The sequence below is a fragment of the Coregonus clupeaformis genome, chromosome 18 (assembly GCF_020615455.1).
Source record: "Coregonus clupeaformis isolate EN_2021a chromosome 18, ASM2061545v1, whole genome shotgun sequence".
Classification (NCBI taxonomy): Eukaryota; Metazoa; Chordata; class Actinopteri; order Salmoniformes; family Salmonidae; genus Coregonus; species Coregonus clupeaformis.
The window spans coordinates 22,976,753-23,004,667 of record NC_059209.1 but is presented as its reverse complement, the minus strand read 5'-3'; the positions used below and the strand labels follow the sequence as shown (position 1 = coordinate 23,004,667).

Sequence of the window (27,915 nt, the reverse complement as noted above, 5' to 3'; positions counted from 1 at the left end):
AACCAGCTAATTATTAGAGTCAGGTGTGCTAGATTAGCTTGGCGTGAAAACCAACAGGACAGTAGCTCTCCAGGAACAGGGTTGGAGAGCCCTGCTCTAAGAGGTTTGCAAACCTGGATTGTACAATATCTGTCAATTTTTTTTATTTTTTATTCTTCAAGCTCTGTGTAGTTGGTTGTTGATCATTGTTAGACAGCCATTTTCAAGTCTTTCCATAGATGTTCACGCCGATTTAAGTCATAACTGTACCTAGGCCACTCAGGAATGTTCAATGTCGTCTTAATAAGTAACTCCAGTGAATAATTGGCCTTGCGTTTTAGGTTATTGTCCTGCTGAAAGGTGTATTTGTCTCCAAGTGTCGGTTGGAAAGCAGACTGAACCAGGTTTTCCTCTAGGACTTTTCCTGTGCTTAGCTCTGTTCCTTTTCTTTTTATCCTAAAAAACTCCCTAATTCTTGTCGATGACAGGCATACCCATAACATGATGCAGCCACCACCATGTTTGAAAATATGAAGAGTGGTATTTGCCCCAAACATAATGCTTTGTATTCAGGACAAAAAGTTAATTTCTTAGCCAAATTTTGTGCAGTATTACTTTAGTGCCGTATTGCAAACAGGTTGCATGTTTTGGAATATATTTATTATGTACAGGCTTCCTTCTTTTCACTCTGTCATTTAGGTTAGTATTGTGGAGTAACTACAATATTGTTGATCCATCCTCAGTTTTCTCCTATCACAGCCATTAAACTTTGTAACTGTTTTAAAGTCACCATTGGCCTCATGGTCAAATCCCTGAGTGGTTTCCTTCCTCTCCTGCAACTGAGTTAGGAAGGACGCCTGTATCTTTGTAATGACTGGGTGTATTGATACACCATCCAAAGTGTAAATAATAACTATACCATGCTCAAAAGGATATTTAATGTCTGCTTCTTTTTATTTTTTGTATTTGTATCAACCAATAAGTGCCCTAATTTGTGAGGCATTGGAAAACCTCTGGTCTTTGTGTTTGAATCTGAAATTTACTGTTTGACTGAGGGACATTACAGATAATTGTGTGTGGGGTACAGATATGGTGTAGTCATTCAAAAATCATGTTAAACACCGTTATTGCACACAGTTAATATGCAACTTATTATCTGACTTGTTAAGCACATTTTTACTCCTGAAGTTATTTAGGCTTGCCATAACAAAGGGGTTGAATACTTATTGACTGAAGATATTTCAGCTTTTCATTTGTAATTCATTTTTAAAAACAAATAAAAAAATAAAAAATACACAATTCCACTTTGACATTATAGGGTATTGTGTGTAGATCAGTGACACAATCTCAATTTAATCTATTTTAAATTCAGGCTGTAACACAACAAAATGTAGAAAAAGTCAAGGGGTATGAATACTTTCTGAAGGCACTGTTTACCGCTCATAACGTTGAATGTGCAAAGAACAAAGTGCTTGTCGTTCATCTCTTTACAAGAAGAAAAGAGTGGTAGCTGGGTAACTGTGTGTTATAAATAGTCTTGATTTTTTAGAAGGCTTTATAGTCTTTGAAGGGTGTAGTAAAGAGAGGTGTCAGAAGTTAGACTTCCGCTGGTGAGGAAGCTGTCGCAGCACCGTCTCTGAGGCACTTTTCTGAGAAACTGGGCTCGGTAGAGGCTGGTGAGCTCACAGCCAGAGAGGGACGAAAAGGGATGGAAGGTAACCACATTAGATTCTAGAGCCCACCACACACACGCTGGACAGCAGCACATCCAGCCACTTAGAAAATCGGGGTTGGGTTAAATGCGGAAGACACATTTCAGTTGAATGCATTCAGTTGTACAACTGATTAGGTATCCCCTTTCCCTTTCCCTAAATACAAAAGGCTCTCTGCCTTTCCTTGTGCTCCGATCATACAAACACTAACGCTCTGAATTTCACCTTGCCGGCAGCAGGTGCGAGTAGCTCTCTGCACCAGTCTCTGTGTCTTACGCAGCAGCACACTGCAGATTTTGTCTCTCTTTTTTGTTGTTGGTGTAATTCTTTTTTATTTTCCTCTTCCCTGGGGGCTGTGTCATTGACCCTTGCCTTACTAGCATAGAGGATAACCTCCTCCTCCTCCTCACCACCACAGCTGCCTGCTTGCCCTGCATTCTCCACATGCCCTCTTGTCATTGGGCCATCTGTGTGCACTGCGGTGTGGAAACAGTTCAGTAGCTGCTGCTATCTGTTTGGAGAGGAAAAAGCAGCCAGGCAGTGACACACGCACTACACACTTTTCCATTGTGCTGCTACTACAGAAGGCTCTCGGAGAGTGTCAGCTATTGTCCTCCTAATACAGTTGAAGCCGGAAGTTTACATACACTCAGAGGTGGGTAGAGTAGCCAAAAATTGTACTCAAGTAAAAGTACTGTTACTTCAGAATAATATGACTCAAGTAAAAGTAAAAAGTAGTCATCCAAATAATTACTTGAGTAAGAGTAAAAAAGTACTTGGTGAAAAAACTACTCAAGTACTGAGTAACTGTTGAGTAACGTCTGATTTATTTTTTAACACAAGACAACAATCAGACAGACAAAAATACAAAATAATCATCTTTAGGCAAATTATAGTTCATCCAATCAATAAAATTAATTAAAATGAATTACAAAATAGCTTAAATTAAAATAATTCAGGTAAATTCAAGTACTTAAAAAATAAAATTAATAAAATAATAAAAAATAAAAAATAAATAAGCACAAGTAACACACATTTCCAAACCTTTATACTTTTTTTACCAGGCAGAACTAGAACGAGGCAGCCCATAAACTCTCATAAACTGCGTAACGACCTCATTGTAGCCTAATGTAGCGGAGTAAGAGTACAGTTTCTTCTTCACAAATCTACTCAAGTAAAAGTAAAAAGTATAGTGATTTAAAACTACTCCTAGAAGTATAATTTTTTCAAAAACTTACTCAAGTAAATGTAACGGAGTAAATGTAACTCGTTACTACCCACCTCTGCATACACTTAGGTTGGAGTCATTAAAACTCGTTTTTCAACCACTCCACACATTTCTTGTTAACGAACTATAGTTTTGGCAAGTTGGTTAGGACATCTACTTTGTACATGACACAAGTAATTTTTCCAACAATTGTTTACAGACAGATTATTTCACTTATAATTCACTGTATCACAATTCCAGTGGGTCAGAAGTTTACATACACTAAGTTGACTGTGCCTTTAAACAGCTTGGAAGATTCCAGAAAATGATGTCATGGCTTTAGAAGCTTCTGATAGGCTAATTGACATCATTTGAGTCAATTGGAGGTGTACCTGTGGATGTATTTCAAGGCCTACCTTCAAACTCAGTGCCTCTTTGCTTGACATCATGGGAAAATCAAAAGAAATCAGCCAAGACCTCAGAAAAAAGTTGTAGACCTCCACAAGTCTGGCTCATCCTTGGGAGCAATTTCCAAATGCCTGAAGTTACCACGTTCATCTGTACAAACAATAGTACGTACAAACATCATGGGACCACACAGCCGTCATACCGCTCAGGAAGGAGACGCGTTCTGTCTCCTAGAGATGAAAGTACTTTGGTGCGAAAAGTGCAAATCAATCCAGGAACAACAGCAAAGGATCTTGTGAAGATGCTGGAGGAAACAGGTACAAAAGTATCTATATCCACAGTAAAACAAGTCCTATATCGACATAACCTGAAAGGTCGCTCAGCTCTGCTCCAAAACCGCCATACAAAAAGCCAGACTACGGTTTGCAACTGCACATGGGGACAAAGATCGTACTTTTTAGAGAAATGTCCTCTGGTCTGATGAAACAAAAATAGAACTGTTTGGCCATAATGACCATCGTTATGTTTGGAGGAAAAGGGGGATGGCTTGCAAGCTGAGGAACACCATCCCAACCTTGAAGCACGGGGGTGGTAGCATCATGCTGTGGGGGTGCTTTGCTGCAGTATGGACTGGTGCACTTCACAAAATAGATGGCATCATGAGGAAGGAAAATTATGTGGATATATTGAAGCAACATCTCAAGACATCAGTCAGGAAGTTAAAGCTTGGTCACAAATGTGTCTTCCAAATGGACAATGACCACAAGCATACTTCCAAAGTTGTGGCAAAATGGCTTAAGGACAACAAAGTCCCGGAAGACCCGGAAGTACTTAGTTATTATTGCCTGCTTCACAGCGGCATCATAAGAAACATGGCAGCCACAATGGCCAGGAACGTCCCTGGCTTGATGAGGCCGTTGACTCTGTTTGCCAGGGGGCAGCAGATATGTCGGTTCTCCACCATAATCCATCGTCAAACCGTCCAGAGGTCTCTGCTCACTACTCCTACATGGGCTTCTCTGTCCGCCAAAGCCTTCCAGACACCCAAACCGAGCATCCTGCAACGGGTTGCGCCTCTCATTCCCAGCCTGGTCCAGCAGCCAATCAGAAACCTCACGTATATCAGCCTGAAAAAGGGGAAGAGGAAGTCTGTGAAGTCAGTGGTGAAGAGGTTCATGCGGCTGCACTGTGGCCTTTGGATTAGACGCAAGGCTGGATACAAGAAAAAACTGTGGAAGAAGTTGCCTGCCAGAAAGAAGCGTTTAAGGGAGCATGTGTTTTGTAACAAAACACAGATTAAGCTCTTGGACAAAATGACCACTAAATTCTGGAAGAGGAGGAACTGGTTTGTCAATGATCCCTACAAGAAATATCATGAACGTGTCAACCTAAAAGTCTAATGGCTTGAAATGGCCTTCCCACCCTGAGACGTATGTAATTTGCAATTGATTAATCAAATTTCATTGTACACAGATGAGATCAAGAACATTGTTCACAGCATCATTTTGGTCAACGTAGAGTGAAACGCAGATTTGGGCAAATTTGCAATTGATAAATCAAATGGAAATATCACTGTCTTTTCAAAGTCGTTGAATAAATTATCGCAAATGCTTCTTGAATTGTATTACAAATTTAAATATAATACAAAAAAAATACATAAGCTATGGCATCACATTGTCTCATGTGGCTCAGTTGGTAGAGCATGGCGCTTGCAACACCAGGGTTGTGGGTTTGATTCCCTACTGTAAGTCGCTCTGGATAAGAGCGTCTGCTAAATGACAAAAAAAAAAAGTCAGTATTGGAGTGGCCATCACAAAGCCCTGACCTCAATCCTATAGAAAATTTGTGGGCAGAACTGAAAAAGCGTGTGCGAGCAAGGAGGCCTACAAACCTGACTCAAGTAACACCAACTCTGTTAGGAGGAATGGGCCAAAATTCACCCAACTTATTGTGGGAAGCTTGTGGAAGGCTACCCGAAACGTTTGACCCAAGTTAAACAATTTAAAGGAAATGCTACCAAATACTAATTGAGTGTATTTAATTTTCTGACCCACTGGGAATGTGATGAAATAAATAAAATCTGAAATAAATCATTCTCTCTTCTACATTTCACATTCTTAAAATAAAGTGGTGATCCTAACTGACCTAATACAGGGAATTTTTACTAAGGTTTACTAGAGCTGCATGCTTGGCTTTTGGAATACTGGACAGTGGGAACATTGCACACTGCCTCATATTGAAATTATGCCCCCTTCTCCTCCCCCTCCAGTCCTCCAGCTCTCCCTCCAAAGAAGCGCCAGTCGGCCCCCTCCCCCACCCGGGTGGCAGTGGTGGCCCCCATGAGCCACGCCACCAGTGGCTCCAGTCTTCCCATGGGCATCGGCCTCCACAAACAGGTACAGTAGCTTTGTTGCACTGTTTACTTTTTTTGTGCCATTGTGTCTTTTCAACAAATGCTCTGACAAACGTGTTGACGAACGCCGTGGCTAATAACGGGTCTGGTCCCGCTCTCTGGTCGGCAGGAGTACGAGGTGGACGCGTTGCAGCGGCGCTTCTCAGGGGGCAGCCGTTCGTACGGAGGGGAGTCGCCGCGCCTGTCGCCCTGCAACAGCATGGGCAAGCTGAGCAAGTCGGACGAGCAGCTGTCCTGGACAGTGGACAGTGGACAATGTTCACGCAACACCAGCTGTGAGACTCTGGGTGAGAGCCTGACACACACAAAACCCATACACGGACACACGAAAACAAGAAACACACACGACACAAACACATAAAACGTACAGTACATGTTTCAGCACTGGCTTCAAAGTGGACAGATTAATGTATTGATGGTTAGAGAGGAGCCACTATGAGCCCAGCATGAGAGGGCTGTCTCTTTGATAAGGTGTGTGTGCACCTCGGTCGCAACCGGGTCACCACAGGTTGTCTTAATGTGGCAGCCGCAGTGGAAACAAGCTGCTGCTGATGCGTGTAATGAATCAACAAATGCCGGCAGGGGCTTCCTGTTCCTGCCGCCTCCAGCAGCACAGAGCGAGGCTTACGAGCTGTGACCACAATCCTGTGAGCAAAGAGACAAGACACAGAGGCTGCATCTCAATAGTCTTTAAGCGGCCTCCTCTCCTCGTCTCCTCTCCTTCATCTGCACTGGTCTGGAAATATAGGATAGCAGAGGGGAAAGCAATATGGTGGATGCCCACTAGGAATTTGCCTATTTTTAGCTGTCCAAATTCTTTCACATCTGTGCAGATGAGAGGAAGGAGACGATGAGAGGAAGCCATGTGACGCTATTGAAGTGCAGCCTCAAAAAGTCTAAGCTGTAAAACCATGGCGGTCACATTGTGGGACCAGGGATAAGCAGTGAGAGTTGTCGTGGGGATACCAACGTTGCACCAAGTCATCCAGTGGCACTTTTCTCAGACGAAGGAAAAGCGAGCCGTGTTGTGCCTTCTCCATTGTGCCACGGATCAATTTCACACACGGTGCTCGAACCTCAAAACCAACGCCTTTGTGAAATCCGAATTCTCCCCCCAATTAAATTGGTTTTCGCCAATGTCTTAGTTGTGTTCTTATTGTTCAGAGTGGGGTTTGTAGAGAAAAGTGCTCATTATGCCAAAGTCACAGTGAGGTTTGTTTTCAGTGCTCTGCCCAGTGACTCACCTGTCCCTCTCTGTATCTTCTCCCCCACCACAGACACCACAGACCACTACGACCCGGACTACGACTTCCTCCACCAGGATCTGTCCAGCCTGGAACAGATGCCTTCCCTGCCGGTGGGGGGGTGCCTCAGCCCCCTGCCCGAGTCCCACAGCGAGTCCTCCTCCCCCTCCCCGTGCCCTGGCCCCGTCCCACCACTGGCCCAACCCCACTTCAGCCCTGCTTACCCCTCCCCCTCCCCCCAGCCGTCTCTCCAGGGCTCCTCCATGTCCCCCCTCTACTCCCGCATGACTCCCGCCCTGCCGCCCCCCGCCCTGCCGGAAAAGAAGCGCCGCAGTGGCGCCTGCTCGGGCCTCTCCGACGGCTCCTACTCGGGCTCCTCCTGGCGCGTCTCCTTCGAGCGTCACCCGTCCCAGTATGACAACCTCATGGAAGACGACATGCCGCCTGTGCCTCCCTTCCCCCTGTTCACGCCTGGCGTCTCGCCCATGACCCTGTGCCACGCCGCCGATGGGTTTGTGTCTGAGTTCAGTGCCAGCGAGACGGCAGACGTCCCCCAGAGTCCACCCCCACTCCCAGAGAAGAAGAGCCGCCACAGTGAGTATCTGAATCACAGCAAGTATTACACAAACTCTGCTGATACCAGAGTTTAGAAACCCAGGGTTTAGCCCCAAATACACCGGACTAGGTCGCTTAGTTATGTCTGAAAAACACATGCATGCCTCCTGCTGTACTAGAATGATAAAACCACAGAATGAAATATAACTTATATTTTCTCTCTCTCTTTAACATTGGGGTACCTAGTTTTATCCCAGTATAAGGTGTGGCTGGCTTCAGACTAGACACCTTATTCGCCTGGTGTGTCTGTCTGATACATGCTCGTAATCCCTGGCAGGTCTGCCATACTTATGTTCCAGAAGGATGTGATTTTTCCACCTTGCTCTAAACCCTCTGTCTGCTGCTAGCTGGACCATCACAATGTTGGACGGGACATGCTGCTGCTGAAGAGAGAGCAGTTGGGAGTTCTATGCTCTTCATGTTAGTGCTGCGGGCTGGCCCTCGGGCTCTGTGCATGTGTGTGGATGAGTCCACAGCTGAAAGTCCTGCCATCAGTGTGTTCTCACACACACAGGCCTGGAGGGAAACACTGATGTCAGCCCTGTGAGCGCACATGGAATAATACCTTTGTTGATGGATTGGGTTGGTGAATAGAGGAGTGGACTCTCCCGGCCTTGCAGAAAATGAGCATGTGCTGAATGACCCTCTCAGCGGAGGTGTTGAGGGGTGGCCTTAATGATGTAATAATCAGCACATTCCCCATTTGGAGCATCACTATATAGAGCTTACAGCCAAGACCAGCATGATTGTGCTGCAATTGTGCCTCCACTGTTCTCATAACTAAATGGTGACGGTTTATGCTAGGGCGGAACCCATTTAGTCAACTTGTCGATTGTTTGGTCGACAGGCTATTGGTCGACTGAGATATCTTTAGTTGGGCAGTTGCAATTAATTATATTTTTTTCATGGTGCACAAGAAACCTGTCGGATTCGCGCCTGTCTCAGTGGACTAATCCATTGCGGATGGCGCAGTCCATCACTCTGAAATTGTATATGGTTATATTATGTAAATATAATGGTGCAACGCTAATAAATCAAATATAATTTTATAACAAATGGTCTTTCTCTCGCGTTGGATACAGTCGCTGTCCGCGGTTCTGAAACATAATCTTCAGTGCGCCTTTCCCTATGTGCATAATAGCAAAGTTAACCAACATATTAGGATTGAGAACAATGCGGCGGAGGCAGTAGCAGCAGAGACGAGGAAACAGCCCTTGCCTAATTGTCTAAGAAAATTGAGGAGAGAGGAAACCCCAACTTAATTAGGTCTATAATCAATAGCCAAACTGTTAAATGTGCCTGGCTTTATAAATCATCCATATATATCTACAGAAATAAGACAGACCTTGCTTCTGTTGCCTGTTTGAGTGTTTGTTTAATAGTCTACTGATTCCATGAGCACCAAGCCTCATGCAATGGCAAAATGTTGGATAAAGCAATTTCACAGATTCAGCTGTTTTTAATCTTTGCTATACTGTAATAAAGGCTTTAAAAAATATATATATTCATTATAACAATCTGGTATTACATAGAATTTAATTAGCTACACTGTTCCAAACAGGCAGAAAAATTATATTGTAATCTAACAGCACCTGTTTGTCACACATAATATGCACTCAGCTCTAACTCCTATACCCTCCTTTTTCTTGATCTCCAGTTTCCACAACTAAGTCAAATGTCTTCCACAGATCTGACTTCCCCTTTCCCTCCTGAGCAACCAGTAAACATTCGCCCGTTTATTTTTCATGTCCTCCGCATCCATTTTGCTGTCACGTGTTAGTGTTCGGAGCTTGTTATAACCAATTTATTGATGTGATTATGATAGGCTATAGGTCAGGCCCTATTGGTCACATGCATGCGATGCTTACATGTTTCACGTAAAGAGAGCAATGGTTGAGTGCGTAGGGAAAGTTTTTCCTAAACAAATTAGGGATTTCGGTAACAGAACTTTTCAGTCAGAAACAAGTAAGAAACTAAATGGCTGAAATGATGTTGCAGCTTCAGCACGGACAGCGTAATAAACACTTCCTGTGCTGTGGTGCCTTTTCGCTGCAGTAGGGAAGAGAGCGAGACAACGTGCGCCAATCACACAGGCCCTTGCTGTCTTTTTTTTTTTTAACACAGTGAGTCTTTCTTGAGTCATTTGTGTGTCTTAATTATTTAATCAAACAGTGTGCTTAAAGCATCAGACAAGCTCAGTTTCAACATTTCGACCAATCGATTATTTTTGGGTCGGGACAGCCCTCATTTCCCCCAAAACACGGTTTTCTTGTTTTCAAATGGAGCTGTTTTGAATTTAATTCACTTAATGAACTCCTAATGCCATTCTTCATTCAACTTTCATTTTCCAATGTTAGAATTTACGTGATAGAGAGAAGTGCTCAGTTTTAAACCAACGTTTGACATGTAGATATGTATATTAAAAACCACTGCTCGCCTAGGCACTTAAACAATGTTATACGGTTTGAGATACTCAGAAGAACACTATCATTATCATCTGCTAGCGCATTGTCATTATTTATTTTTTGTGTGTGTGTGTGCGCATCTCGCCCCCACAGTACTGAAGTACATGCAGTTTGTGGAGGACTACTCGGAGCCCCAGCCCTCAGTGTTCTACCAAACACCGCAGAGCGAGAGCATCTACGAGCAACGCAACAAGCGCTTCCAGGAAGTCTACGGCTTCAACGACTCGTATAGCAGCAGCGACTCTGTTCACGAGCCCCTCCCACCCCCGGCACTGCCACCCAAACAGAGGCAGCTGGTGAGCTACAGCCCAACAGATCACCTCACACACTGAAGTCACACCGAGGCCTCACACCCACCAGTAGCACAGCATACAGTACACCAGCCCACCCACACACCTTGAACATGCACATCCATCGCTTACTATGCCTTTTAGCCCAATACATATACATTTAAAGAAACTCATTTTCTCATCATATATTGTTCCAAGTCTGTAGGATGGAGTGGCGAGTGAGTTCATAATGTTTTAGCCCATCCATATATAATAGAAGAAGAAAAGCAGGGTAAATTGGAAGTCCTGAACATCCAAATGACAAGCAATGCTGCAGAGCCCTTGGTAGTGGTAACACATTTCCCAACTCTACTTCTATACATAAAAATCCATTTCAATACTTTTTCAGCATCAGAATTACAATCAGTGCTATGGTAGAATTGAAATTGCTAGAATTTCTGTCACAGAAAAAAATGTACCCCGATGGCATATGACGATTGGCCTTTTGTACAGACTAGTTCAACACCCTCCATGACGTCCCATCTTACATCCCACCACAGTGCTTGCCTTTGTTTTCATAGTTATTGCCATTGTTGTGATTGTTTGAGACCTCTGCAAGGCTGTATTAGTTCACTTCCCAGATTAAATTCAATGCCATAATCTCTGTACCAGACATTCATGGTTGGAAAAAGTAATTTGCTCTGCAGTTAAAAAAAAAAAAAAAATGAAACTGATATAAATGAGTAAATCCATGCTCAAGGTTTATCCACGATTACGAATATTTTTTACGTACTGTATCTAAAGCAGATCAAAATGTGAGAAACATTTCTGCAGGTTTTTTCCCTGTTATTTGGTCTTGGGGATTACTGCATCCGAGTACATATTGGGTGTGGATTAAGACTAATCACATCACAGAATTATCTCGGGAGCAGGGAAAGAAAACAAGGATTGGTTTGAAGCTATAGATGTAGCGATGGAGAGGAAAGGGTGTTTGGGTTTCATGTAATCAAAAATGTGTTTCTGGGCTGGCTGTTGATAAGTCATGTGTACTTTCTGATTGCCGGAATGAATAGACTTCTACCTGAGCAGAAAGCCCACCTACGTCTGGTCCAAAGCTGAGAAAGTAGCTAGTTATGTACATTTAGGCCAGTCACGTGCTTTGCACAGTATGTAGACATAGCTTGAACTGCAACAGTAATTATTTGGTCAATTATATACACAATATATAGGATATGGAATCCAAGCTAAAGTGGTTAAATTGCTGTCCAATAACCAGCCGAGTGTGAAAATTGTGTGGTCGATGAATCTCATTTAGGCCTAGCTTTCTCTGGTAAAGCTTGTGGTGTTGCTCGCAGTCGGCTACATGTGGTCTCGGGTCTGAAATGTAATGTATGAGGTAGAGAACGTTTCTACGTTTTCCTTTTTGAAATTACATTGTGTTCAAATTTGCTTTTTATTTACTGTCCAATTTCTTCCGTTTTTTTTGCTTAATTTTCCATTGCACTCATCAAATCTCATTCCTTTTTTCTTTCTGGAAGCCCACTCTCCATCATAGCGATTCATAATACTGAGGTAACAGTAGAATATTAGAGAATGCTTAGGACTACTGTGATTCTATTAACACTTTGTCTGCTGTAACATTATTTTAGTCCATCAAGCCTCTTCTTTCCTGCTGCTTCTATTGTGTGCTTAACTATCTACGTAGACCTACGTCTTCTTTTGTTAACTAACATCTCCCACTGCACTTTATCTCTGAGCCTCTCTCCCTCTACTTCCTTCCCCCACGATCTCCTTCCCCCCTCCAGGCCTCCCATTCAGCGTCTCCCTCTTCCTCGTCCTCATCCTCTCTCTCCTGCCACCTCCAGCAGTCGCAGGCTGCGGTGGTGGAGGAGGCGGGGTCTGCGCTCAGCATGTCCGTCTCTAACTCCTTCCTGAGCCGCCAGGCCTCCTCGACCACCCCCATGGTGAGTGACACTCAATGGGCCTGTGTCTGTCTGTCTGTCTCTATCTCTGCTCACTCTCTACAGTACTTGGCTTCAAATAGTGTTTTTCTTTCTATGACTTTTTCTTTCTATGACCAGGGTTCAACTAGTATAAACCAATACTAGTTGAACCCTGGTCTGCTCCACCACAGACTCTGCTTCTGCTTTAGAACTAATAACAACAATCCAACAAGTTATTTTATTAGCCGTTGTACACGATGTGTTCGGTTACTGATAAGGGAGTATCTTGGGCAAAAAAACACACACACACTGACAAACCTACTTTCATTCGCCACCCTCAGCCAGACCTCTCAATGTTTACACACTCCAAATGACAATCTCTGTCAGAGAGAAAGCATGCACTTAACATGGGTTTTTTCATCCAGTGTTTGTGAAATTTGTCACGTACAAAGCATACAAATCAAAGAGTGCATGTTTCAGACCAGTATGAATATTACAGTTATTTGAATCAACTGATGTCGATCCTTTAAAACTAGTGCTTGAACCCCATCCATAATTATTATGATACAAACCTATCAAATGCATGTTCAGTATTATTTTCTGTCTAATTATTTAATTTTGGAGCAATGATGAGGACTTGTTCTTGCTGAATAATGGTTTATCCTTGTTGCACCATTTTGACTTGGTTGCAATTAAATATTGGGATATTCAACAGATCTGAGTTACAACAAGCACATTTTGTGAATATGTAATTTTGAAGAGACTGAGTTGGATTAGGAATTCTAGTCACTGACTAACCAGTCATATACACAATATAGCCTACAGTCATATTGTTCTCTGATGGCAAGAATGACAATGCTTCTTTCTTCAATTCTTTTTTTCCAAATGTTTTACTCTTTAACCTTCTACATCTCTCAAGTAGGTTTGAACCTAATCTCTCTTTCTCTTTCCCTCTTTTCTCGCCCTCGCTCACTCAGCATAAGACAATTATCCGGTCCTATTCTCAGGACTTTGCGCCTCTCTGCCAGTCTTCCATTCCATATCTCCTCTCATCTGTCTCTTCCCACTCTCCCATTGTCCACCAATCGCAGAGCATGGACCTAGCTGCCCCAGGCACTGGCAGCCCTGACCCTGTGCTGGTGGCCAACGGCTCACTGGACAGCTCTGGTGGCTCTCTTGCAGTCTGCCTTCCCACTGACTCTTCTTTCTCTGACACTCGTCAAACCTCTTTGGTGAGCCCTAGCTGTGTGTTGTGACAAGCGTTTGGCACTGTGCGAGAAGAAAATGGGATTGTCTATGAAGCGTTCGATGGGCGGGGAGTGGGGAGGGAGGGTGTTTTCTACATTTTTACATTTTAGTCATTTAGCAGAAGCTCTTATCCAGAGCGACTTACAGTTAGTGAGTGCATACATTTTTCATACTGGCCCCTCGTGGGAATCGAACCCACAACCCTGGCTACCAACTGAGCTGGAGTAAGAGCAAAATTCTGGCCTCTTAGAGCATCTCCTTTTGGGGTGGAGATGGGTATGGGTACAAAAATGGTTTCAATGTCAGGAACGTGATGTTCTTATCCTTGAAAATAGGCCAAGCCTTAAGTAAAAAACAGGCTGTAGCATATGTATGCTGAGGTGATTGGAACAATTGGTTCTTAGTGGTTTCACTTGAGATTATATAGCTACTTGTTTGTTTTGTCCAGCTTACTGCGAGCAGCTTTCACATTCGCAGTATACTTCTTTTTTTTTTTTACCACATTTGCTTTTTCCCTAGCATCTGTCAATCTCTTTGCTGTCCTCCTTTTTCCTCCGTAGAGTGAAAGCGCTAATGAGGAAGTCGGGGAGGGAGAGTACGTCAATCTGTACTCATCCAGCCAAGCCAACGGAGACGGGCCGCTCTCCCGCCGAGTAAGTAGCCTTAGCAGAGAGGCGGCATGAGAAAAAGAAGAGAGCGGAGAGAGCGGTGTGCGTTCACAGACACGGTGCACCGTGACTGACAACGGACCTCACTAACTAACCCCGTTTGAACTCGACCTGACTTCTCAGGGTTCACCGTCTCTTCGACCGCTTGGCATGCCCTGCTTCGCTAACTGCCCGTACATTACCATGGGTTCTCCTTTCCCAAACCCCTCCTACCACTGGACTGTCCCCATGCCCTACTGTAAGGGCCTATGTGTAGTTTTAGCTCAAAGGACACCAAATTCACCTCCTGTCATTGTCTGAATTAGGTTTTTTTTTTATCACGTTCACATACTTGACATTTGGCCGTTAAGGACATCAGTGGTTGTCCCCGACCATTGGGTCAGGTCCAGAGCGTAGTAACTAATTTCAACTGGAAGTATTAATGGTTTTGTGTTTAGTCCCAGTATTTAACTTCTTCCATCAAGCCTTTTATCAGGGAAGATATAATCCAATAAAACGACTAATCACCCAGTTTATTTCTTCAGCCATTCTCACTCAAAGTTCTCCCCACATTAAAAGAAAATTCTGGCCTCTTAGAGCATCTCCTTTTGGGGTGGAGATGGGTATATACAGTGCCTTCAGAAAGTATTCACACCCCTTGACTTTTTCCACATTTTGTTGTGTTACAGCCTGAATTTAAAATGGATTAAATTCTGATTTTGTGTCACTGGTCTACACACAATAGCCCATAATGTCAGAGTGGCATTATGTTTTTCCAAATGTTTACAAAGTAATTAAAAAGGAAAATCTGAAATGTCTTGAGTCAATAAGTAGTCAACCCCTTTGTTATGGCAAGCCTAAATAAATTCAGGAGTAAACATTTTCTTAACAAGTCAAATAATACGCAAAATGACCAGAAGTATGTGGACACTTGCTCGTCGAACATCTCATTCCAAAACCATGAGCATTAATATGCCAGTCAAGTTCCACACCGATCTCGACAAACCATTTCTGTGTGGACCTCGCTTTGTGCACAGGGGCATTATCATGCTGAAACAGGAAAGGGCCTTCCCCAAACTGTTGCCACAAAGTTAGAAGCTCAGAATCGTCTGGAATGTCACTGCATGCTGTAGCGTTAAGATTTCCCTTCACTGGAACTAAGGGGCCTATCCCGAACCATGAAAAACAGTCTCAGACCATATTCCTCCTCCACCAAACTTTACAGTTGGCACTATGCATTCGAGCAGGTAGTGTTTTCCTGGCATCCGCCAAACCCATATTTGTCCGTCGGACTGCCAGATGGTGAAGCGTGATTCATCACTCCAGAGAACGCGTTTCCACTGCTCCAGAATCCAATGGCGGCGAGCTTTTCACCACTCCAGCCGACACTTGGCATTGCGCATTGTGATCTTAGGCTTGTGTGCGGCTGCTCGACCATGGAAACCCATTTCATGAAGCTCCCGACTAACAGTTCTTGTGCTGACGTTGCTTACAGAGGCAGTTTGGAACTTGGTAGTGAGTGTTGCAACTGAGGACAGACTATATTTACACGCTTCAGCGGTCCTGTTCTGTGAGCTTGTGTGCCCTACCATTTTGCGGCTGAGCTGTTGTTGCTCCTAGACGTTTCCACTACACAATAACATCACTTACAGTTGACCGGGGCAGCTCTAGCTCTCAGCACTAGCAGGGCAGAACGAACTGACATTGAATATCCGTTTGATCATGGTGAAGTTATTATTACATTTTGGATGGTGTATCAGTACACCCAGTCACTACAAAGATACAGGAGTCCTTCTTAACTCAGTTGCCAGAGAGGAAGGAAACTGCTCAGGGATTTCACCATGAGGCTAATGGTTACAGAGTTTAATGGCTGTGATAGGAGAAAACTGAGGATGGATCAACAATATTGTAGTTACTCCACAATATTAACCTAATTGACAGAGTGAAAAGAAGGAAGCCTGTACAGAATAACAAATATTCAAAAACATGCACCCTGTTTGCAACAAGGCACTAAAGTAATACTGCAAAAAATGTAGCAAAGCAATTAACTTTTGGTCCTGAGTACAAAGGGTTATGTTTAGGGAAAATCCAATACACACATTACTGAGTACCACTCTCCATATTTTCAAGCATAGTGGTGGCTGCATTATGTTGTGGGTATACTTGTAATTGTTTAAGGACTGGGGAGTTTTTCAGGATAAAAAAGAAACTGAATGGAGCTAAGCACAGGCAAAATCCTAGAGGAAAACCTGGTTCAGTCTGCTTTCCACCAGACACTGGGAGATGAGTTCACCTTTCAGCCGGACAATAACCTAAAACACAAGGCCAAATCTACACTGGAGTTGCTTACCAAGAAGACAGTGTTCCTGAGTAGCCGAGTTACAGTTTTGACTTAAATCTACTTGAAAATCTATGTCTAGATCAACCAATTTGACAGAGCTTGAATAATTTTTAAAAGAATTATGGGCAGATGTTGCAAAATCCAGGTGTGGAAAGCTCTTAAGAGACTTACCCAGAAAGACTCACAACTGTAATTGCTGCAAAAGGTTATTTTAACATGTATTGACTCAGGGTTGAATACTTATCTAACAAAGATATATATTAGTGTTTTATTTTTCATACATTTATTGCAAATGTTAGAATTTTTCTTCCACTTTGACATTACAGAGTATTTTGTTTAGATCATTGACAAACAAATACAATTAAATCCATTTTAGTCCCACTTTGTAACACAACAAAATGTGTAAAAAGTGCAGGGCTGTGAATGCTTTCTGAAGGCACTGTATAGAGCCCCACAGTGGTGTCATAATACCCATAAAACTTAGCAGTCAAACAGGGAAATGGTTCCAATCTTTTTCCACCATACATTTTTCCCATAGGGAATTTAAGAAAAACTTGTAAAAATGGCTGTGTTTCGTGTAAGCTTACCCTGGCGTGACGTTTAGATAACCATGTAAATCTCTCTTAGCATTTCATTTTTGTTGGGTAAATACAGGCGAATATATTGATAAAAGTCACCTTTTCCTAGAGAGATTTACACAGTTATCAAAACGTCAAGCCAGGGTAAGCCCACACAAAACATTTATTTTAAGTGTTTCTAAAATCCCCTAATGGAAAAACGATTCGAACCATTTCCCTGTTTGACCGCAAGGTTTTACAGGTATTATGACTGAGGTACTCTATTACCTGTATATTTACTGTTACACTTGCACTAGAGAAGTAAGGCTGGAGTTATGTGTGTATGCATACAGCATTTGATAATGATATTGTGTGTGAACTGCCATTACCTGTCTTACTCAAACCTGACTGAACAACTCACTGAATACTAGGTTGCAACCTCCCATGTCCTTAAACAACGTAACGTACAATTACATCTACCTTAACTAAGAAAGCATTTTCACCTTTAACATGACCTCCAGGTAATGTTCATTAGGCACCGAACAGAAGAACATGTACTGAAACGGGGATTGAAATGTCCAATGAGAATCTCACATTTTAGTTTTCCACTTCAAAACATTTCAAATAGTTTTCCATCGCATGCCCTAATGAACATGACCTCAGGCTGCTGGATTTGGTGCGAGACCTGACCCTGTCCTAACCACGTTGTGTGTCGTTAGGACTCGTCCGCCATAGATGACTCGCTGGAGGACACTGCCTCAGATAACCCACTGTGCAATAACAAGGACATGTGCAATGACAGGTAAATGCCCATGCCATGACAGACTGTCCCTTCTGTTAGTTCATCATTCTCCATTGTTCCTACTCTCGATTGACAATAGGAAGGATTCGACAATTTGAACAAGTGAACCTATAATGAACAAGTGAACCTATAATGATTTTGATGTTGTATCTTAAATCACCTCCACCCCTCCCCTTTTCGTTATAATCATTTTTTTCTCTCTCAGCCGAAGGCAAAAGTCCTCAGAAGAAGGGCCGAGTAGCGAGGAGACGGATGAGCTTTCCCTCATCGATCACATGGAGATCATGTCCCGGATAACACTGAAGCAAGAGGTAAATATGCTTCTTAGTTTCTACTATTGATGGTCAGTCCATTTTACCTCGAGGCTCTTTCAGCTCAAGCCGTTTAATCACAGGAGATGCCTCTTTCTGAGGTACTTCATATGAATCTACAAGAAGGATACTCCTAATACTAAATAAGCCTCCACCCCAAAGCTGCTTACAGAGAGCCTGTCCTCTGCTACCCCCTGCCTCTGTAACTCAATGGCAACGTCCCTGTCTGTTACTGTGTATGCGATTACAATCTCACAGTAGGATAAGTATGTGATTATCAGTGAAAAGCTAGAGTTGGCATGGCAAGGTCAGACCAGCTTTAGTAGCACATATCTCCTTATAGATAACCCTCTCACGGCTAACAAGTCTGGCTTTTCCAAAAATATTTTTCTATACTGTCGGTACGGTTTAGTCAGGATAGTCACTCGTAGGGCTACACTGGGACTCATCACGAGGTCAACACTTAGGCTAATCCTCTCTCCCCGTACAACCTTTCATCTGTCCATGTGATACCAGAGCGACGACGGTCCAGATGTCCGAGCCGGAACGGGGGATATTTTATTAGTCCACGCCACAGAAACAGACCGCAAAGGTATTTATGACCTCCGTAGCGCACGCGCGCACACACACATCCCCCAGAGGAGACTACTACATGCGGTCTGTGTCTGCTCAGTAGGGGGTGTTTCTCCCCACCCTCCTACTTCTATACCTCATACTTACTGGAGTCAACGGGACTGTATGTCATGCTTCTATATGCCAATGTTTTTATGTTCTCATGATTTCTCTCGTTGATTTTGTGATGACCTACCAAAGTTGAGTATATTACTGTCAATAATAAGGCTTTTTCCGTATTAGACCCAGACTTTCCTTCCCTCAAATGGAGCTCTGGACAAACGAGAGGATATTTAGTTAATCTCCTGTGGGGTCTTCTTTTCCAGATCTTGTCTTATACTGTGAGGCTTTCCTGACAACGTACAGAACATTTATAACCCCCGAGGATCTCATCAAAAAGCTGCACTACAGATATCCTTTCCATGCTTCACATCTCACATGTAGTCCAAGGGCCACCCACGAAAAAAGTTTTCAGAAAAGGCATTCCGTAACCCAGGACTCTAAACTGCAAAGTTGCAACATCATTACGTAGATCATTTTATGAATATGAACACTGTGTGGTTCAAAACTTGTAAAAGTTGCACATTAATTAAATATTATAAGTCAAAGGTACAATTTCAAAGTCATAGCGCATTTTGGGTAATTTCCCCTAGCATGAGGTTGCCATGTTACACCTTGGTTACAATTGTTACACACGTTCCGTTGTCCATGCTTTCAGAAAGCAACGTATGTACTGGACCGGAGAAATCCAGAAATAATACGTGATAAGCTGTTGAAAGGTGGTAAATGGATTTTTCCCAGATGTTAGAACAACGCTTTATGTAACTGTCAGGACCTTGAATGTTTTGAGAGCTGTGTTACCTAGCAAAAGTTGTGCTGTCTTTAGTTTGGCTAGCAGTCTAAAGCAATGATGGCCCTTGTAGGCTAAATACAGCTGGCAAAACATCTTATATTAACTAAGAAAACCACTTAAAACATATTTCCTTGTTTCGGGGTTCATCTGGATCAGTGAAGGACCAGGTAACATGTTGCTTGACCTTATGCAAGGATGAACACACAAATAGTTTTGTGTTCTGTGCGCCAGTGTGCAACAAGTAACCGAGGTGAAACAGAGCAACGTCAGAAACGTTTCTAGGGAAATTATCCAAGATCCGCTATGATTTCGATGCAAAAAATCGTAACTTTTATAAAAAATAACAAATTAATGTGCAACTTTTACAAGTTTTGAACCACAGCATTCATATTCATAACAATATCTATGTAATGTTGTTGAAATTTTGCCGTTTCGTTTTCTGGGTCACGGAGAAACACATTTTTGATGGGTTGCCCTTGGACTAATGTGGACAAAAAGAGATTCCTTCAACAAAGCCTGCTTGGTTGAGACAATAGGGAATGGGAAGCAAAATCCCTACGATAGACGTAAACACTCTGAATACTGTAACATTGGAGACCGTTTGTTTCGCTTAACCCCTCCACACATACACCAGATTTAGTCACAGCCCAGACACCTTCAAGAAGAGAGTCAGCAAAAACACCTTCTTCGTTCTGGTCCGTGTGGTGGACGAGCTGTGGTGAGTTCCCTAGGCTGTCATTTGACTAGAAACATGTCTATCAAAAACCTGCACTCTGCAAAGACCATTTTTCATGTCCTACAATGTCAGTGCAGACTTAAACGATTCTTATTTGCATTTCCTTTTGCGAAAGGGGGGAGGGGTTAGCTAATCATGATTCATTTTCAATTAAACGCCTCCTCGCGTCTTTTTCCTGTCTTTTTTCTCTTTCACCACCCTCATCCCCTCGGCTTTGGAACTGTGTGTGTGTGTGTGTGTGTCAGTCTGGTGGAGATGACGGAGGATATTCTGAAGCAGCTGATGGACTTGGTGTTCAGGCTGGTGTGTAACGGTGAGCTGAGCCTGGCCCGCGTGCTCCGCAAGAACATCCTGGACAAGGTGGAGCAGAGGAAGTTGCTGCGCTACACCCACTCCCTCAGACCACTGGCCGCGCGAGGTGTCGCTGCCAGGTAGGCCCGCCCACACACAATTAGTGAACGAGAATACCGTGACGGCTAAAACCTCACATTTCCTATTGTTTCAGAGATGTTACCATTTGCAAACGCATTTGGAAATGTTCAGCTCCGCAACAGTAACGGAATTCTTTGTTGTTTTCTGAACATCAATGTATCACAGTGTCTAGTTCTAACTCTGGCCATATTTACTTTTTTCATTCCCCCCTGTGTGCGACTTTAGACCGGGGACCCTGCATGATTTCCGCAGTCACGAGATTGCTGACCAGCTAACTCTCCTGGACGCAGAGCTCTTCTACAAAATTGAGGTAGCGCATCCAAGTCTTTCTCCTCCTGCATATGCTGCCCCCTCCCTAAAAAGTCCTTATTTATGTGCCTCTGTTTCCCTCTGCACAGATCCCTGAGGTGTTGCTTTGGGCTAAGGAGCAAAATGAGGAGAAGAGTCCCAACCTCACACAATTCACAGAGCACTTTAACAACATGTCCTACTGGTAAGCCTGCGCCCCACATCTTCTCTTACTCACCACCGTGCTTCACTGCTGAAGCAGGCAGGTCTGGAGAACGTGATTGACAAACTGATGCATCTCCTCCTTCGTGTCTCCCTCAGGGTACGCTCCATAATCATTCTGCAGGAGAAAGCCCAGGACCGAGAAAAGCTCCTCCTTAAATTCATCAAAATAATGAAGGTACGCCTGTTTTGAAATGTGGATACTTAAGAATGAGCAAACAGTGGTATTGGGAGGGTTTGTTGAAAAAGCAACAAATTCTCAGGTGCATTTTAAGATGGTTTCCCTTCACTGTCTTGCAGCACTTACGGAAGCTAAATAATTTCAACTCGTATTTGGCAATATTATCTGCCTTGGATTCGGCTCCAATCCGAAGACTGGAATGGCAGAAAACAACCTCAGAGGTGAGTTGAACTGTGTTGTCTAATAGATGTCCATAGATTGCTCTGAAACATTAGTTTAATGTTTATCTTTCCTTCACAGCACTTACTCTAAGATGAGAAATCTACACATTTTGGTGTTGTGTTTGAGGTTAACAAGGATGGGTGTCACTGTTCTGTTCTGTTTACAGGGCCTAGAGGAATACTGCACGTTAATAGATAGTTCCTCCTCGTTCAGGGCCTACCGAGCGGCACTGGCAGACGTGGAACCCCCATGTATACCATATCTGTAAGTCAAACTGCTGGGTTGCAAGGTGTACGCACTTTGTTGTCACAAATGACACAAATGTATTTGCAGGTCTCCAAAATGTATTGCTTACTGTGTATTTCTTGTCTTTATTGTACTGACTGTTTTTTTTTGTTTTTTTACACGACACACAGGGGTCTTATCCTCCAGGACTTGACCTTTGTCCATCTGGGCAACCCTGACCTCATCAATGGGAAGGTCAACTTCTCAAAGCGCTGGCAGCAGTTCAATATCCTGGACAGCATGAGGCGCTTCCAGCAAGTGTACGTATATAGTGGCCAAAAGATCTGGGATAACTATATTTTTAAATATTCCTTGTGGAAAGTAACTATTTTTCCAGGGGAACAAATATTTACTTTGGAGGTGACTACACCTATTTGAATACGTCCCCCAAAAAAGTACTACTTTTTAAAACTATTTGAATACAGATCTCAGAAAGTGACTACTTTTCAAAACTATTTGAATGCAGATCTCAGAAAGTAACTACTTTTTAAAACAATTTGAATACAGATCTCAGGAAGTGACTACTTTTCTGAAACTGTTGGATTGGCTGCCTTCAACTAATGGCAGGGCTGTATCTGGAACTGCATGTTAAAGATAGAAATATAATTAATAGAGGACACAATCTCCTATACTACTCCAATCTATCTTGATCTACACAACACATTTCTATCTTAACATTTTCTGAATGTCCATTCTGCTGAATGTCCATTGCCCCATGTGTACATAATCAAGTCAAACCAATTAACCAATGATATTTTGTACAGATAAGTATAAATAAGTTGTGACGCTCAACTACTGCATGACTTTTTCAACATGCCACTGAAAAGGTCGAAAGCTGCAATTAATTTTATGATACCTGAAAATACTGCAGAGTAATTCAAAGCCATTTGCAAACATTGCAAACAGCAAGTTGGATGCTTAGCAAAAACAAGTTTGAACCTCTTTGTCCATCTGAGGGTAAGTGTTCTTGTTTCAAACACACACTATACCATCTTTAAAGGGATTTTCCATCTACCTTGGCTATAGTTGATTCAATAAGGCAGTTTTGGGATATTTTGTTTCCTTTCGACACTTAATAGCCCTATTTTGTTACAGTTAGCATTCTCAGTAACACTTAACATTAAACTGTTCTTGTCCCTGTGTAATAAAACTGTAATTACTTTTGGAGCAAAATTGTATTAGCATGTTACATAATACTTTGTTAATTGCATTTTAATTATATAGCAATGAGCTGAGTTTTTGTAACTTCTGTACACAGGAATATTGACTGTTCCTTATTCCACGTATGTAATAACTCCATTATTATGCAATTATAAAGCAATTTCCAAAGTCCTATGTAATAACAATGTTGCTATTGTAATAATCACAAAGTTACTACACATTTAGAACTTGATGATCTTATATTTAGGCTAATTCAACTGTTGTAGTTTTTTGTTCATCAAATATTTGGCAGCCATCAAATATTTTAGTTGTTGTTTTCAAATAACTTGCATATATTCAAATACCTTCAAATATTATTTGGTTTTCTGAGAGGTATTCAAAATACTTTCAAATATTATTTGTTTTTCTGAGACCTGTATTTATTTTAAAATCAAAGAAAATAGTTGCCTTTTAGTTGAAACTATATGAACTATATTTGACTACCTTAAGTTGGTATTTTCAAATAAACTATCAAATACAACTATTTTCTGCCCATGTCTGGTGGCCAATCTGGCCGTCGCTCTCATACAGCTTTATGTTCAACGCACATTTCTTTCTCCCCAAAAAAATTAATTGGAATTTTAGGATATTTTCCTTGGACTTTTCCTACCTTTGCAATGTTTTAGATGGTGTTTTCCCTCTCTCCCAGGCATTATGATCTGAAACACAACGACGACATCGTCTCCTTCTTCAATGATTTCAGCGACCACCTGGCAGAGGAGGCTCTGTGGGAGCTGTCTCTGAAGATCAAACCTCGGAACATTACGCGGCGCAAAACAGAACGCGAAGAGAAGACATAGGAACTTGTCCCGTTGTATTGGACCTTTGGCCATTTTACTAAAATCATGGAATTACAAGAGACTACAAACAAGTAGAACTGTGAAGGCAGCTAAAAGACTGGGATGGTTTTGTTTTTGTTTTTTACAGGACCTCTCTGACTTGGGATTCTCTGTTTGGGATGGCACTCAGTCCGTGTGTGAGTAAAGCCAGTGGGAGAGACACTGTGCAGTGTTGGAAGGCTCGCAAAAAGATTCCTCATGTTCACCTTTGTGTCACCAACCTCATCCCCCCAATGCCATATTATGGGTATGGTCCAAGCATTACAGGATACGCTAGGGGTTGTCCTCTCACAACCCGCGACATTGTCTTGACTAAAACCTTATCATACTGATGTGGGCCATGGGAAACACTGCCCAATGTCACTCGGTTTAGACTTTTTTATACGGGACACCAGCCCCTTTTTTGCTGCCACAAACTGTGATGCTGTATCGCCTGACATGGCAGAGAACTGCTATGGGTGGTGCAGAACTTTGAGACAAAGACACTCAAATCACCTGGGTCTGTTTCTAGACTGGTGGAAAAATATATTACTGGTGCACATAAAAGACAGAATTGTGTCATTAAAAAACATGTTTTTTCAAGGAAGTGTTGTATGTATGATACTGTCTGAGTGATGCAATGCAGTTTTTCTGTTTTTCTTTAAAAGGATGTGATAATTATACTTCAGAAATGCGGAGAAGTGATACATGAAGTTCATATACAGTGGGGTCCGGAATTATTGGATTCCTTGATAAAGATGAGCAAAGAAGACTGTATAAAATAAACAATACAAACACTGAGCTATATTGTATATAAATATATTGTGTATAAATTGTCCTGGTACTTGGTAAAGTTCATGATGCCGTTGACCTTAACAAGGCCTCAGGACCAGTGGAAGCAAAATAGCCCAAAAACATCAAGGATCCACCACCATATTTTACAGTAGGAATTAAGTATTTTCTGCGTATGCATTTTTCTTTCGAAGGCCAAACCCACCGTTGGTGTGCATGGCCAAGGAGCTCTAGTTTCATGTCATCTGACCATAGCAGCGCCTGGAGTTTGCTAAACATTGGCACTTGGATTGGAGCCGGTGCTATGGTCATATGACACAAAAATAGAGCTCCTTGGGTTTGGCCTTCAAAAGAGCAATGCATATGCAGAAAATACCTCATCCCTACTGTAAGATATGGTGGTGGATTTTTAAACGTTATGGGGCTATTTTTCTTCTTGTTAAGGTCAATGGCATCATGAACTTTACCAAGTGCCTGGTTGCCTCTGCCAGGAGGCTGAAACCTTGCCGCAAGTGAATCTTCCAGCAAGACAATAATAATCCATAAAGAAATTGTTAATTGACCACAAAATCAACATTTTGCAATGGCCATCTCTGTCTACAAATATGAACCTCATTGAAAACCTGTGGTTTGAATTGAAGAGGACAGTCCATAAACGCAGATGAAGGATATCAAGGATCTGGAAAGATTCTGTATGGAGGAATGGTCTAAGATCCCTCCCAACATGTTCTCCAATCTCATAAAGCATTTTAGAAAAAGGCTGTGTCGTTACCATCGCAAGGGGAGGGTGCTGGAGTATTGGAAACGGGATCCAATCATTTTGACCCTTCTTTTATTTATTTTTTTAACAAAATCTAATTCTCTGAGCAATTGTATTAGTATAAAACAATTTTTTATAATTGTTTGGCATTTATACAGTCTTTTTTGCATATCTTTATCAAGGGATCCAATAATTGCAGACCCCACTGTACTTGCACTTAAAAATCAAATGAACAAAAAAGTGATGTATGTGTCAAGGGAGCTGTATATACCAGTGAACATTAGAAACATTACAGCAATCAGAAGTGGACCTGGTCGACATCCCTCTACTGTTTTTTCTGGATGGTGAATGAAGGCCTTTTATACTGAACAAAAATATAAACACAACATGTAAAGTGTTGGTCCCATGTTTCATGAGCTTAAATAAAAGATCCCAGAAATGTTCCATAGACACAAAAAACGTATTTCTCACAAATTTGTTTACATCCCTTTTAGTGAGCATTTCAACTTTGCCAAGATGATCCATCTACCTGATAAGTGTGGCAAATCAAGAAGCTGATTAAACAGCATGATCATTACACAGGTGTACCTTGTGCTGGGGACAATAAAAGGCCACTCTAAAATGTGCAGTTTTGTCTCACAACACAATGCCACAGATGTCTCAAGTTTTGAGGGAGCGTGCAATTTGCATGCTGACTGCAGGAATATCCACCAGAGCTTTTGCCAGAGAATTGAATGTTAATTTCTCTACCATAAGCTGCCTCCAACGTCATTTTAGAGAATTTGGCAGTACGTCCAACCGGACTCACAGCCGCAGACCATGTGTAACCACGCCAGCCCAGGACCTCCACATCTGGCTTCTTCACCTGCGGGATCATCTGAGACCAGCCACCCGGACAGCTGATGAAACTGTGAGTTTGCACAACCATAAACCGTCTCAGGGATGCTCGTCTGTGTGCTCGTCGTCCTCACCAGGGTCTTGTCCTGACTGCAGTTTGCTCACCTTCAATGGCCACTAGCACGCTGGAGAAGTGTGCTCTTCACGGATGCATCCCGGTTTCAAATGTACCGGGCAGATGGCAGACATGGCATCATGTGGGTGAGCGGTTTGCTTATGAACAGAGTGCCCCATGGTGGCGGTGGGGTTATGGTATGGGCAGGCATAATGAACACAATTGCATTTTATCGATGGCAATTTGAATGCACAGAGATACCGTGACGAGATCCTGAGGCCCATTGTCGTGCCATTCATTCGCCACCATCACCTCATGTTTCAGCATGATAATGCACGGCCTCATGTCGTAAGGATCTGTACACAGCTGAAAATTCCCAGTTCTTCCATGGCCTGCATACTCACCAGACATGTCACCCATTGAGCATGTTTGGGATGCTCTGGTTCGACGTGTACGACAGCGTTTTCCAGTTCCCGCCAATATCCAGCAACTTCGCACAGCCATTGAGTTGGACAACATTCCACAGGCCACAATCAACAGCCTGATCAACTCGCGCTGCACACTAGGTATTGACTGGTTTTCTGATCCACACCCCTACCTTTTTTTAAAGGTATCTGAGACCAACAGATGCATATCTGTATTCCCAGTCGTGAAATCCATAGATTAGGGCCTATTGAATTCATTTCAATTGACTGATTTCCTTATTTGAACTGTAACTCAGTGAAAAACTGTAACTCATGAAATTGTTTCATGTTGCGTTTTATATTTTTGTTCAGTGTATATCGCAACTACAAGATGGCACATTAGCACTATTATCCCTTGACAGAATCAACCCTACCAGACCACACAGATCCCTGTACAAATAAATAAAACCTGCAGTATTTCTACAGGTTCTGTGGGCATTATTTATTCTCTCTGCCATAGTGTTACCATGCAGTGTGCACTTGCATGTTATCAAGTAAGCATAGAATGAATGAAGGGTCACTGGAGGTTTTCCTTATGAATAAAGCATATTTCTAATCAGGCCTTAAATACGACAGTCAGAAGCTCAGTCAGAACAACGGGGAAAAAATCAGTTCTGCTACATTGGACCATTTTCTCCTCACTTGATTGAAGCTTTTTGAGTCTTGAATTGATTGCACCCTCTAGCGCTGGCGGTAGCGTTATAGGTTTGGTGTCAAATATTGTTGATATTTTCACAACTGGAATTATGGGTGCAGTAGCTGGCGGTGGCGCGAAAGGGCTGGGTTTTGATGAATAAACAAGTTGTGTGTCAAGGCTTGGCCCCTCACTGGCCAATCAGAATGTGCTCCATGGCTAAATATGTAGTTGCTTCAAGTTGTGTATTTACGGTATTTTATGTATTGTGTTGTCATCAACTTTCATTTGAATGTTATTCAG

At 42.5% G+C, this 27,915-nt stretch overlaps 2 protein-coding genes across 6 annotated transcripts in view; both read left to right on the top strand.

Moving 5' to 3' along the window:
- LOC121550195 (rap guanine nucleotide exchange factor 1) overlaps window positions 1–25,290 on the top strand; it is a 55,110-nt gene extending 29,820 nt beyond the window's left edge. Inside the window, exons 7-26 of one of the 5 annotated variants that reach the window (XM_041862330.2) lie at window positions 5,576–5,702; window positions 5,829–6,006; window positions 6,997–7,557; window positions 10,137–10,339; window positions 12,118–12,276; window positions 13,347–13,487; window positions 14,064–14,156; window positions 17,768–17,850; window positions 18,056–18,161; window positions 18,678–18,753; window positions 19,100–19,184; window positions 20,252–20,344; window positions 20,608–20,793; window positions 21,020–21,104; window positions 21,193–21,287; window positions 21,404–21,482; window positions 21,605–21,706; window positions 21,874–21,971; window positions 22,124–22,252; window positions 23,842–25,290. In XM_041862330.2, coding sequence (XP_041718264.2) covers window positions 5,576–5,702; window positions 5,829–6,006; window positions 6,997–7,557; window positions 10,137–10,339; window positions 12,118–12,276; window positions 13,347–13,487; window positions 14,064–14,156; window positions 17,768–17,850; window positions 18,056–18,161; window positions 18,678–18,753; window positions 19,100–19,184; window positions 20,252–20,344; window positions 20,608–20,793; window positions 21,020–21,104; window positions 21,193–21,287; window positions 21,404–21,482; window positions 21,605–21,706; window positions 21,874–21,971; window positions 22,124–22,252; window positions 23,842–23,992 — 2,830 coding nt within the window. In that variant the 3' untranslated portion in view covers window positions 23,993–25,290. Of the gene's footprint in view, window positions 1–5,575; window positions 5,703–5,828; window positions 6,007–6,996; window positions 7,558–10,136; window positions 10,340–12,117; window positions 12,277–13,232; window positions 13,488–14,063; window positions 14,157–17,767; window positions 17,851–18,055; window positions 18,162–18,677; window positions 18,754–19,099; window positions 19,185–20,251; window positions 20,345–20,607; window positions 20,794–21,019; window positions 21,105–21,192; window positions 21,288–21,403; window positions 21,483–21,604; window positions 21,707–21,873; window positions 21,972–22,123; window positions 22,253–23,841 lie in introns of all 5 variants that reach the window. The other 4 variants (XM_041862327.2, XM_041862329.2, XM_041862331.2 and 1 more) reach the window with 4 other exon arrangements.
- On the top strand, window positions 4,168–4,919 carry LOC121550196 (39S ribosomal protein L35, mitochondrial). Its single transcript, XM_041862333.2, has one exon. The coding sequence runs from the start codon at window positions 4,179–4,181 to the stop codon at window positions 4,704–4,706; it is 528 nt and encodes a 175-aa protein (XP_041718267.1). The 5' UTR covers window positions 4,168–4,178; the 3' UTR covers window positions 4,707–4,919.
- Window positions 25,291–27,915: the final 2,625 nt, after the last annotated feature.